At 35.9% G+C, this 13677-nt stretch overlaps 1 protein-coding gene across 1 annotated transcript in view; it reads left to right on the top strand.

Annotated features, from left to right (window-relative positions):
• dock5 (dedicator of cytokinesis 5) overlaps positions 1–13677 on the top strand; it is an 89066-nt gene that overhangs the window by 56081 nt on the left and 19308 nt on the right. The window contains exons 35-43 of the mRNA XM_073816172.1: positions 527–567; positions 653–743; positions 3078–3197; positions 3366–3455; positions 6259–6363; positions 6892–7033; positions 7650–7731; positions 7804–7888; positions 10614–10700. Of these exons, the coding sequence (XP_073672273.1) occupies positions 527–567; positions 653–743; positions 3078–3197; positions 3366–3455; positions 6259–6363; positions 6892–7033; positions 7650–7731; positions 7804–7888; positions 10614–10700 (843 nt within the window). The remainder of the gene's footprint in view (positions 1–526; positions 568–652; positions 744–3077; positions 3198–3365; positions 3456–6258; positions 6364–6891; positions 7034–7649; positions 7732–7803; positions 7889–10613; positions 10701–13677) is intronic.

Here is a 13677-nt window from a genome sequence, read left to right as displayed (position 1 = left end):
CTTTAAAAAAAACAAAAAACTTTTCATCCTATCTTCCTTTTTTTGTTTTTATTAAGCTTCTTCAAAAATAATAATTGCATTTTTGTAAAGGACTTTTGTTAGAGATCAGATTCAGAATGATGATCAAATCATACACAGTGTTTTTCCTGTTTTTAGTTCAGTGGATGCTTTAGTGTTTTATAAGTTGGGTAAGTGCACCACCTAGTGGATAACAGCGGAAATGTGGATTGCCATAAAGACTCGTCATTGGCAGGGAAGCGTTTTCTATTATTTGACAAGATAACTTGTCAATGGCGGGGAAAGAGTTAAGTATGAACAGAGTGAAAAGTGAAACCTGGGGTTTAGAATAACCTGGGGTTTACTATTTTAAGTGTGAAAAGCCCTACAGAGTATTTTCTTAATAAATAGATGGGACAATTTATTGAAAAAAAATGTACAATATTCTGAGCAGGCCATCTTAAGTGGTTTTATTATAAATTAAGTATAAAGCTTTCCTGACTTTAAATCTTATCTCTCACTTCCACAGAACTTTTACAAAGAGAAAAAAAGAGAGGACATTTATATCCGGTAAGCGTTTCGGTAATTAAATATATTGGCTGGTTTGTGGCACATGCATGAATAATCATCTTTATATTTTGGTGTCTGTTTGTAGCTATTTGTACAAGCTGCGTGACCTTCATCTAGACTGTGAGAACTACACAGAGGCGGCGTACACGCTCCTGCTGCACGCTGAGCTTCTGGAGGTCTGCATCTGCAATGCAATATTATCTGCATGAAACACATTTAAATAAGCCAGTGTCATTTTAGCCAGATATTTGTGTCTATTGATAGATTCGATTTGCATGACATCTATGTTATTGCTTTTCGCTCTGTCATCTGTTTTGAAAAACAAATCAAATGTCTGTAGTTTTTTACCAAATCTCACTATTAAACAAACAAAACCTGTCACTCCCCCAGATATTAATATTCTGCTAAAGTGGGAGTGTTTGCAGCTCTCAGCATTGGCTGTAGTATATACTTACACAACCATCAATGTTTGTCACTTTGGTTTTAGATCAAGTACATACCTGTAATGCCGTTAATGTGGTCGTCACTCCACTTTTTGAGTGCTTTACAGCGTTCGGCACATAAATGCAATAACATCACATTTGTTGACAATTTAACGCCGGAGTATAGTCTGTTTTTTACAAATACGGGAATGTTCAGCAACCAGCCACCTCATCTTCACCCACGTCCCACCTCTTTACCCATTTTCCGTTATCCGCGAGTGATGCACAGTGATGTGCGGCTAAGATGGCGACAGCAGGCTCCACCTACAATTGGCTTAAAAAAAGCTCTTTACAAACCCATGGGTGACGTCACGGACACTACGTCCGTATTTTTTTTTACAGTCTATGGGCCGAGCGCACAGCCTTGCAAAGTATAGTTTATTTGACTCATACGTGTACACTTATGCAAGGATTCAAAACTTAAGGAAGTGCGCGTACAGTCCGCGTGCACTCTTCTGATGACAAAAAATGCGTCATGCGCACTGTACGGGGACCCTCAGGTACACGCATAATATGGACTATACTTCAGCCTTTAGTGGTCGACTGATGTGGGTTTTTATTGTCGGTTGCCGATGTTTAGAAAGCAATGTGGCAATATAACACATGTTATGACAATAAATGAGAGACAATAATTGGTGAAACCAAATAAACATTTATTGTGCAAGATATTTATAAATATAAATTATCATAAAATTATCCTATATATATCACAGCATTGAAAATTATTGCAGATTATTTGTATACGTTACACTCCATATGAAATGCAAAAATTTTAAGAAGTAGTTCATCTACTCTGACATCTTCATTTAGTGACATCATCTCTTTTGTGACTTTCCATTTGTAAGAAGTCACCATCTAATATTTACAGGAAGTGTTGACAAGGCATGTTAACATAATATGGCTTATGGTTATATACTGCAGTGGTTCTCAAACTTTTTTTACTGCAGTGTGAAGAAGGCTATTTAACAGTCCCTCCAGAAAAACGTGATTATGCGATCGCATGATTCAATGCATAATCAACCAAAGTCCGCATATTTTTTCCAAATACGCCGTACTTTCGCCGCATAAATTGCAGATTTCCGCACGCAAAATATTCTGGGCTTGCATGATTTCATAATCCCCGCATTTTTGTAGCAAAAAGTCACATATACCTTGCCAGAAAGTTGAAAAATGTTGCATTTACTTAACACAAGTGCAGCCATGTCCCCTGTTGCCATGGGAACGTTATGAAGTGATGTAATTACATGACCACAGTTTTTGCAAGTTGCCACAGTTTTTGCAAGGTGCCGCAGTTTTTGCAAGGTGCCGCAGTTTTTGCCCGGTGCCGCAGTTTTTGCCCGGTGCCGCAGTTTTTGCCCGGTGCCGCAGTTTTTGCCAGGTGCCGCAGTTTTTGCCAGGTGCCGCAGTTTTTGCCAGGTGCCGCAGTTTTTGCCAGGTGCCGCAGTTTTTGCAAGGTGCCGCAGTTTTTGCAAGGTGCCGCAGTTTTTGCAAGTTGCCGCAGTTTTTGCAAGGTGCCGCAGTTTTTGCAAGGTGCCGCAGTTTTTGCAAGGTGCCGCAGTTTTTGCAAGGTGCCGCAGTTTTTGCAAGTTGCCACAGTTTTTGCAAGTTCCCACAGTTTTTGAAAGTTCCCGCAATTTTTGCAAGTTTTGCAAATTTCATAGCATAAAATTGCATAAATATCCTGCATATTCCATATTCCGCATTTTTTTTTAAAGAAAATGTGCCGCAAGATCAAGGATTTTTGCTCGCAACAATCACAAAAAAACTGAATTTTTCTGGAAGACTGATTTAAGAGTAATAATGTCCCAAGCAGTAACTTTGTGAATGTATCCGAAATACACTAGTCAACATTTGAAGTGGATCAAAACCTTTCCTCAAAGTTGTCTTAAAACCAATACCCAGTACCCGTTCTTGTCTTAGGACAAGTTTGATGAATGTTTTTGATCCACTTCAAATGTTGACTACTATATTTCAAGATGCAGGAACATTAAGTGAGATTAACATGACTGATTTTTGCTATCTCTTTAGTGGTCAGACAAGCCTTGCGCACCCCACCTGATCCCACGGGACGGCACTCAGGGCTGGACACAACAAGAGCTAAAGGAAAGACTGTTTCAGGAGATCATGTGCTTTTTGGACAAGGGCAAAGTATGTAAGCTGTTCTACTTTTACAGGTGTAACACAACATTATGTTGTCTATTAATTACGTAACTTTTTGCCCTTTGGGCTGTGAACAAATTACAACAGGCACAGCTGATATACTGTAGCAGATGTGTCGTCTTATTATTGTCTGTTTGTTTTGTCTCCCGCCCTCAGATATGGGAGAAGGCCATTGAGATGGCCAAACAGCTTGTTAAACTTCACGAGAACCAAATGTTCGATTTCCTAGAGCTCAGCCAGCTGCTGGTAAGACAGACGTGATCAAATTTCCCAGTGTGATCTGAAGGTAACACGTTGACAAGCGGAAAAGAAAACCTTGAGCTTCAGCCAAAATAAAAGACAAACCCGGGGCTCATCTCGATGCACACACTGAATATTTATTTATGTAGTGGGTTGGTAATCTATAGCCATGACTCGTCACTCCGCTCAGGAAATAAAATGTAGACGGAAGAAGAGGAAGGAAACATTTACAACATTTAAGATAACAACTGCTGAAGCAGTGACACACGGTCTCTCGGTTCAGTTCTCTGAATTTCTCACTTGGCATCTGACTTCAATTAAAATTCAGAACTTCACTGTTACTCTTCTTCCAATTATTCTGTGTCCTGCAGCGAATTAAACGTGCATTTCATTAACTTCTTCCTCCTTATCATTAACTGATTTTAAAGGACACAAAAATAAGTACCAATTTTGTCATTGACACTTGATCCTGATATTGTTTTCACATTTGTGCTTATACATTCATACATATTAGGGCTGTTGAATATAATCATTTTGATAATGCATCTCAATGCAGATGTGAACAATTATTGCATCGATGCATAAAAACAAATAATACATTTTTAAAAAGCTGTGCGCACACGTCTCTCTCTTGCGTTTCTTTTTTTAAATATTTTTTGGTGCATTTTATATTTTTTAACTTGAACCGCAATTCTACAGAGCCCCTAAGGTGACATTGGAGTAAAAAAATCTATAGTTTAGTTTCATGTGCTCACGTGAAACTTTCATGTGCAGAAGTTTTTTTTTAAGTTTAGTTTCGCGTGCTCGCGTGAAACTATCGCGCGCACATGAAACTTTCGCTTTCACGTGCGCGCACGATAGTTTCAGGTGAGTACGTGATAGTTTCACGTGCTCGCGCGATAGCTTCACGTGAGCATGCGAAACTAAACTTTAAAAAAAAAAAAAACGGTTTCGCACATGAAGGTTTTGTGGGAGCACATGAAAGTTTCACGTGAGCACATGAAACTAAACTTTTTTAAATTTTTGCTCCATGTCCCCTTAGGGGCTCCGTACAATTGAAAGATATTTAGGATGTAAAGTGCCAGTCGAAACATTAAAGATGCCACATTGCATCTCCAAGCGATAAGCGCCTTATCAAATAAACAGAAAGAACTGGAGCATAGTATTAAAGCGTGGCTTTGACAACAAAGACGAGAAAGAGCCGCAACATTAAAAGTGTGAAGCGGACAGACTTACCTGTGCAGTGATATAAAAAATTAAGGATGCAATGCAATTATTGTAATAGTTTACATAATAATTGTAATTGTATCGAATCGTGAGATCAGTGATGATTAACATCCCTAACACACATGCTGAAGTCAACTATACAACTCTATACAAAAGCTGTAATTTTTGTCTGTTCCTATCAAATCCTGTTGCTGAAACATTGTGAGCCCTGTGTTAGGTCTTAATGATAAAATGGTGGAATACTTTACAATAAGCTTTTATTTGTTAACTTAATACTTAACTAATCAACTTGATAAATAAAAACGTATTCAATAAAAAACTTATTCAAATGTTAATGCCTTAAAGTTTAAGTGAAAATTTGAGTTGAATTGTTTACATTTTAGGCGTTACTAATTGAAGTCATTTTTAAAAAAGTTTTTCACCTTAAATTTTTCACTTAAAGTAAGAAAATGTTAGTTTTTTAAACTTATTACCAGTTATTATACATTACTACAAGGCCCCTAAGGTGACATTGGAGTAAAAAATCTAAATTTTAGTTTCATGTGTTCACGTGAAACATTCGCATGCTCACGTGAAACATTCGCATGCTCACGTAAAATTTTCGCACGCTCACATGAAACTTTCATGTGCTCACGTGAAACTTTCATGTGCTCACGTGAAACTTTTGTGTGCTCACATGAAACTTTTGTGTGCTCACATGAAACTTTAATGTGCTCACGTGAAACGTTCATGTGTAGAATTTTTTTTAACGTTTAGTTTCACGTGCGCGCGCTAAAGTTTCACGTGCACACGCGAAACTAAACTTTATTAAATTTTTGTACCATGTCCCCTTAGGGGCTCATTACATTACCAATTGAAGTAACTTTTTAAGTTAATCCAACTTTTACTTTTATAGTGTAAAAGTAAAAGTTAGCTAACACAAACTAAAAATGAGCTATATAGTTTTTCAGCATTAATTAATGTTAGTTAATGCAAATACAATCGTTTATGTTTATTCATTAATTTTTTTGTTTGTTCATTGTGCTTTTATTTTTTATGAATGCTTTGCTTAAATTAAAACGAACTAAGATTAATAAATTATGTTTATTTTAAAATAGGGTCTGAGGCACTCAGGAGGATAAAGATTAAAAAGCCTTTATTAATACATGGCTAAGTAGAATCATAATTAAATATAATAGTAATAAATATAATAATAAATTATGTTAAAATATTGATTGTTGTTACTAACAGATACAACTTTTTTGTAAAGTGTTAGTTTGGATAAAAGCATCTCCCAAATGCATAAAAGTAAATATGAAGATATAAATATGAAGACCCTGAGAAGTCAATAAGGGTGGTTTTCCAGACAGGGCTTATCCTAGTCCCAGACTAAAATGCATGTTTAAGCTGCTTTCATTTAAAAACATCTTGCACTGACATATCTTAACATGTATCACCACCAGTATTGTGTTTTGTAAGGTATGTTTGTAAAAAAAGAAAAAGAGCAAAGAGCAGTTTTAGTATTCTGTAAGTGCATTTTCTGAAGTGTTACTTTAGTCCGTTGGCTGTTAAATGTAAATGTGATGTTTGATTTTGTTCACAGAAACAGCAGGCGCAGTATTACGAGAATATCATGCACGCTATGAGACCTCAGCCGGAGTATTTCGCGGTTGGATATTATGGCCAGGGTTTCCCATCTTTTCTTAGGGTGAGTAAATTGGGCCACTGTAGCCCAATTTTGCCACTCTTAATGGCTTTAATGGCACCAGAATAAAAGATGCAAATGGCAAGTTTGGGAATTATCCGGTGCAATAAAGTCTAATTTTCAGTTGTTTATGTGGTGTAAAATAGCAAACTGTAGATTAAACAGACATAAACATGCAGGCGGGTCCGACTTGCTGTCTGGCATTTGAGCATCAAACAACGCCAGAGGAAAACGGATATTTTCATTACAGCTTCCCCCATAGAGCTCTCAGAGTAATTGAGTTTTAACAAGAAAATAATACTTCTGATTTCATAGCCAGGGGTTTGGATATTTGGAGACAACACTCTTAGGTTTTTGAAGTGCCCCTTAGAAATCTAATGAAATTAAAGCCTCTCTACAGTTAGTATTGCCTCTGTTTGTCAGATAACAAGCTATACAAATTACTTGAATAAGGAAATAACTTTTCCATTATAAGATCAATCACCTGTTCACTGCAAAAATTGTTTGTGTAACTTACTTTGTGCAAAACAGAACAAAATGTTCATTTACCGCGGTAAGGAGTACGAGTGGCTGGAGGACTTTAGTTTGAAGCTGATGTCTCAGTTTCCCAACGCGTTGAAGATGACCAGCACGTCGCCCCCTGGTGACAACATCTGTAACTCAACTGGTCAGCGTATCCTTTTCTACTTAAACCATCCATATAGCTGAATCTTAATGTGAACTATATTCAGTAGAAGATGTAAAGCTTTTTTTAACAAAATTGAAGGTTATAAAATATATAAATAAATTATTAAAGACTGTGAATGTTTATATTATGTGTATAAAAGCTAAAGCAGGTTGAAAGATGCTGTGGGAAGCGTACAGCATGTTAATAAATGATGGTAGTGCTCCCAAAGTTAGGACATTCATGCTGCACATACAAATGAATCTCATTGCATTAGAAAACTAAATATCAATGCAAGTTGCATTATTGCAAGTGATTGTGATAAAGAAAGACAGCAAATGTTAAAGTAAACCTTGTACATCAAGTTTGATTAAGCAATAGTGATTGTGTTCAAAATTAAGACAAAACCTTAAGACATGTGGTTGTCAGACATGTTTATACTGTAGTTGATGCACAACACCTGTGGTTCCTCTGCAAGACATCTGTGTAAACTTCATACATCCACTAAAAAAACTTGATTTTGTTTTTTAAGGTGTTTTGTTAATATTAAAACGTTACCTCTTTGTTATTTTTGGTGCTTGCTGTAAATGAAGACAAACAGCTTTCTTTAATCGGTCCTCTGCAGATATTCAGTGTTTCACAGTAAAGCCTGTTCTCAACTTACCTGCATCGTTCAAAGACAAGGGCCTTCCTGAACAGATGATCAAGTACGCATCAACTCACCTGTCATGATTCAAATGTCTCGCATTGATCTGACTCACACGCTGTCTTTACTGTAGTTACTACCGGACGAATGAGGTTGAAAAGTTCCAGTATTCCAGACCCTTCAGGAAAGGAGAAAAAGATCCAGAGAATGAGTTTGCGGTGAGTTCAGAGGCAGGGACGTCATGCATTACACAATGTGCACTTTATACTGTAATCATAGTTATTAACCTTTAGTTATTAAATGAATACATACGTCATATACCAATGAACTATCCAGACAAAAAAGGTGAGATGTGTTACATTCAGACTGTGAAATATGAAGGGTCTGTGGGGGGAGACCCATGAGAGACTCAAAAGCAAAATTTTAAGGGGTCTCAAATTTTGTCAAAAAATAAATAAATAAAAAATTATTATTGTCATTAAGGAGAACATACTGTATAATAGGTATGTTTAATCAAGTAAGTATACTAAATATCTTTTCTTAATTGTGCAAAATTGTATAAGATGTTAAAAATCTTTTGGTGTGTACCCAGCATTAGTTATTATATCTTATATATCTATATTATATCAACTTAAATATCTTTAAATGTGTGTTTGCTATCAAGTGTAATAAGAAGACTTTGCATATAGTGGATAAAAAAGTTTGTGGTGCCTTTATAATACTTTGTCCTTTAAATAGCTTTTTCAGTAACAACCGAGGATAACACGTAGTATCGGAATGGGATCGGTCCTCAACTTTCTCTTTGTAACATCTTTTTTCAGGTTTGATTGTAATCATAATGTATAACATTATTGAAAAAAAAAAACATTTCAAAGCACAACATTTCTATGTTATCCCCATAAATTACATTTAGAAATTTGGGTCTTTTATCAATTGAATTTTACATAAAAAGCTGTTTTTGTATTAAAACATTTTTAATTTATTTATATATATTTAAAATGTATCATAAATCCTCCAAAAACCGGAAAAAGGGGAGTAAAAACATTTATAAACAGAGGAAAATTACATGTGTTTAAATACAAATTATTATTTTGTTACACAATTACATTTTGTTGCACATGTCTGCATTGTAATGCACAACTTTGCATCTTCTTGTTATAAAAAACGTGCATCCAAACAACTTTAGCCAATGCAACCTCCTCAGTGATGCTTTACGAATACTATATCATATCTGATTTTTACAATTTGTTACATGTGTGCGTGTGTGTGTTGTCATGTAGGCTATAGACTCTGATCGTCTTGGCTTGCATCCATGAAATATTATAGGTCTATACTGCATAGAGAGAAAATTTAGATTATCGCAGCAATTGAGAGATGGGGACCCCCGCGGATATTGATGGGTAATTCGCACACTGGTTACATTCATTGGCTCAACAGTCACAGTTGTGATGGTCTGTATTGATCAACACTGCAAAAACCAAAAATTAAAAGAAACCTTTAATGCAACATACGTAGATCAAAGTGTAATGTCGTAATCGACACTTTTTGTTTATTATTTTTACATTTTCATTTAATTGCATTGAACGCATACAGTTTTAAAAAACGAGTCTATAAAAACATTAACATAAAATTATTATGCATGCATCATATTTGTACCCCGAGTCAAGCATGTGATTCTGTGCCCCCTCTATGGGTGAATTTAGAAAACTACATATAAACATTAAGAAATAGATTTTGAACCATCATCTTTGTACACAGTTAGCGTAAACTGAACAATGCGGTACTGCGTTTTAAACGTTTTGAGCACGCTTCTAATGACAAATTTAATTTTATCAGATAACAAAATGCATCAACGTGTCCATGATCGAACACAGCTCTGTTGCGTTTGGTTTTGTAAAATTCTGTACAAATTTATTGCATCCAGAATGAAGCATGCGATTAAAATGGTGAAAACCTTAAGAATTGATAATGTTTGGCCTATAAAACTAAGTAAAAGATAAAAAGATGCTTCAGTGATTTTGAGGTTGCATGCAAAATTTATTATGAAACATTAGATTGAATGGGGATGACGTTTGTGGGTATAAAGCATTATATAAAAGGTGATTGATTTGGCAGATAATAAACTGAGTGATATTTTAAGTTAGACATTTTGTCCTATCATTGAGTGTTTGACCTGAAACATGTTTTAGCTTCTCTCAGCAAAAGCTGTCAAGCGCGCATCATTTTGAAGTATGCTTCATATAATACATATTACATAAACCCCATGTGAGAGCCACTGATGGTTTTCATCAAACCCTGCGTCTGAGGATATTAACACAAGATTCCCACGAAACCTGAAATGATGGGGAATCCTGTTCGTGCTTACGAAATATATAAATAAGCAATTATTGCTCATATTTATCAATTTTAAAGTTTCATACAACCACGCTCAGTGCTGCTTACTGAAAGTTTGCATGTTTAATGGAGGTGGATTCGAGTATGGTTTCTCTTCTTGAGAATTACAAAGAATGTGGTGTTTTTTTTCTATCTAATTGTACCCTTGGTCAAAGCATTTATTTAACACCTGCTTGTTACATTACTTTATAACACCTACAATTATTATCATTTTAATAGTGTATTTGAAGAAGTTTTTGAGGATTTTAAAAGGTTAATAATAATAACAAGCAATGAAATTTCAAAAGTCTTTAATTCGTTCCTCCTACGATTGTTCCTACACCCCCTGACTATAATGCTTCAGCTTATGAATATGAATAACACTTTTAATAAAAGTCACCCCTGGCCGGCTCTAAATAATTGCCATAAGTCCCAACAATGTGATTATTGTGAAGAACCCGGAAAGCTTTTGTGCATTCTGTGTAATTTAGTTTTGTAAGTGGAGATGATTAAGCTGCAGATGTAGGAACCCCTCTGTGTAAATGTGACTCTTTGCTTTTGACTTTACAGACCATGTGGATTGAAAGAGCCACCTACATCACAGCGTATCGCTTTCCGGGGATCCTCAAGTGGTTTGAAGTAAAGTCGATGTCTGTGGTGAGAAACCCTTATTTTTAGTCAACACCTTTCAAAACTGTAACATCAGAGCTCAGTGAAAACTACATAACCACCTGACTGAAATGTCATATTGTGATTAAGCCAGGGAAGTTGGAACTATTATTCCGGGGATTCTTGAGGGGGCACTACCCCCCCCCCCAAAAACTCTTCTTAGCCCCCCCTACAAATTTTCTTTGTTAACTCTATAAACTGAACACGGATATGGCACATTGACACAGCACAGCACATTATTAAAAACAAATATAAAGAAAATATTAACGTATGTTGCAAATTTTACATAATGATATCATTGTAGGCTGGATTAGGGTGCGTATTTGTCTTTCTGTGGACTGAATAAAGTCGATGCTTACAGATTGAGCTTTCTTTTTCTCTTTGTACTGTTTAAAAGCAGAACTCAATGCCATGTTTTTATTTTTGAAATGATTTACTGATTAACTGTGGTGAACTGGACTACGGCCTTGAACTTGAAAACGCAACACGCATCTTGTTCACGGCACAGTGCTTCCCACCCAACAATAGCGCGTGTGCACAGAGCTTAATGAGTTCATGTTCGCGTCAGACAAATACACATAAATAAACATGTTTTAAAATAGCTGTCTCAGTGTAAGTATCATAGTCAGTGGCGGCGTTTCGTATGGCATAATTTTCTCTGAGCGTACAAGAAGGATATTCTCAAATAACAAATCTGTAAAACCACATGATAGGTGTACATCAATGGCGAGGCCGGAAGTTTTAAACTGAGTGGACCTTGGTAAAATAGGGTGGACCTCAATGCCTACTTTCAAATTATATAATTTTACAATATAGTGGTTCAACGGATTACATTAAGTTTTTTGAATCAAGGATCGAACAAGTGGGTCGGCAAAAAATGCAAATAGGGGAAATAAAATAAGAAAAAATCAAGAAATTATAAGTTAAAAATATTACTTTTTTTTATAAAAATATTTTAAGTATTTAGGAACAGAAATAGAATAAAGTGAATAGTAACACTGACTTCTTCTTTCTATCAATTAAATATAATTTTAAAGCTACAGAAGTGATTTTCCTTTTGTCTTCTGTTGTTTGATTAACATAATGACACAAACATAAACCGATTTCTTGAGGGCACTGCAACTTTAAAACTAAATCTGATTTCTTTCTGAACTGTTTGCATTCACTTTAAGACAACTTGGTAAAGCGCCAAGGGTAGCACAGTGAATGTCCTCTGCTCTGTGTGTGTTCACTACTGCTGCTTGTTATCCATCCGATCTGCTAGTCATTTTTCCTTTTTTATTCAGAATATTCACAAATGTGTTAGATTCAGGTTCTGTATTTATATATATAAAAAACAACAGAAAAACAGCTGGTTGACAGCCCCCCCCCCCCCGTTCCAACGTCTATGGATTAAGCTGATAAAGTCTGAAGTTAAAGTTTATCTTATTTATTCAGAGACTTACACATTAATCATAAATGGGAAATGTAATGTTACTCGGGCTAATTTTATCCATAACCCTTATGGGTTTAAAAATTATAAAAACCCAACCAAACAAAAACTAAAATGTGCAACATTAACTTTAATTCTAGTTTCTATTAAGATCGGATGGTGCTCTGAAAGACAAAAACACATTCTGGTAAACTTGACTCTAGTCTAGTTCGATTTAACTTTGGATAACCATTTGACGCTCAAAAGTCACACATACATTTTCACTCTTAGGAGAAAGCCCTCCAAAATCTGTATTGTGCTTCAACCCCTGTGAGGAGCCGCTTTTAATATGTTGATACTTTTGAAAAAGTTTTAACATGTCAGGCCAAATTATAACTTTTAACAAAAATGATTATTTTTTTGTTTTTTTTTGTATGGTTAAACCCGACTCTCGCTATAAACATATGTAAATATAGAAGCTGGCATTGCGTTGCAAAAAATAAATGAATAAAAAGAGATAACCATTTGGTAATCAATATATTTTTTGATATTTAGTGCTTATTTTAAGTGCTTAGTTTATTATTATAAATTATTACACAGCGCATTGAAATGCTTGATGCTGATTGGCCAGTCGCTGCATTTGCAGGTTTGTTATTTCCAGATAACAACCGCCCAAAATAATAACACAGTAACTAATGGTGTCACGATTTTAATTTTAATCGAAATCGATTGAAATGAAGTCACAACCTCAAACTTTGATTCAAAAAATGGAATCGTCGATGGTGCCACGCCCCCATGTCACGTCCTGTCAGCTTCCCAAGTGGGTAAAAACACACATGTTAAGTGCTGTGAGTCAACCTCCTCTAACTTAGCTAGCTAAAGCCAGTTAACCCTCAGAAACCTAATAAATCGTCGACGATTGAAAACGGCACCTCTGATTCATATTTAAATAATTTAATAACCGTAAAAAGTAGCTTCTTACCGTTTTTTCTGCTAAAAGCTGAGGAGTTAGCCATCACAGGGATATATTTGGTGTCTTTCTAGCTTTAACAGAAGGTTTTCTATCCAGCCTGAAACTTGTCCCTCTTTTCGGAGTTGTTCAGCAATGCATCCAAACTCTTACATTCTAGATTTATCCACTTGATGTTCATAATTTATAAATTTTTCTGTCGGGTTTGCCGCTAGCTCAATGCTACAATGTCCACTGATGCTTTCTGTTTGTGTGCGTCATCACGCATGTGTTCGTCATCACTAGGGTGACCATACGTGCCATTCTTCCCGGACCCATCCCGTCCAGGATTTTGTGTTCGTCTTCCGGAAGTCGTATATGTCGACCGCATACGTCATAGAGGATTATTATTATTATTACAGAAAAGCAACCGTTATATTTTAAGGTAAGAATGAAACTACGTTTGTATAGCTTATGTTTTTAACTGAATGGCGTATGCGGTCAACAAATACGACTTCCGAAAGACGAACCGAAATCCTGGACGGGGTGCGTCCGGGAAGAATGGCACGTATGGTCACCCTAGTCATCACGCATGTTGCTTGAGG

The sequence above is a fragment of the Paramisgurnus dabryanus genome, chromosome 11, assembly GCF_030506205.2.
Source record: "Paramisgurnus dabryanus chromosome 11, PD_genome_1.1, whole genome shotgun sequence".
Classification (NCBI taxonomy): Eukaryota; Metazoa; Chordata; class Actinopteri; order Cypriniformes; family Cobitidae; genus Paramisgurnus; species Paramisgurnus dabryanus.
Note: the sequence above shows the minus strand (reverse complement) of the source record. Positions and strands in the feature narration are given on the sequence as shown.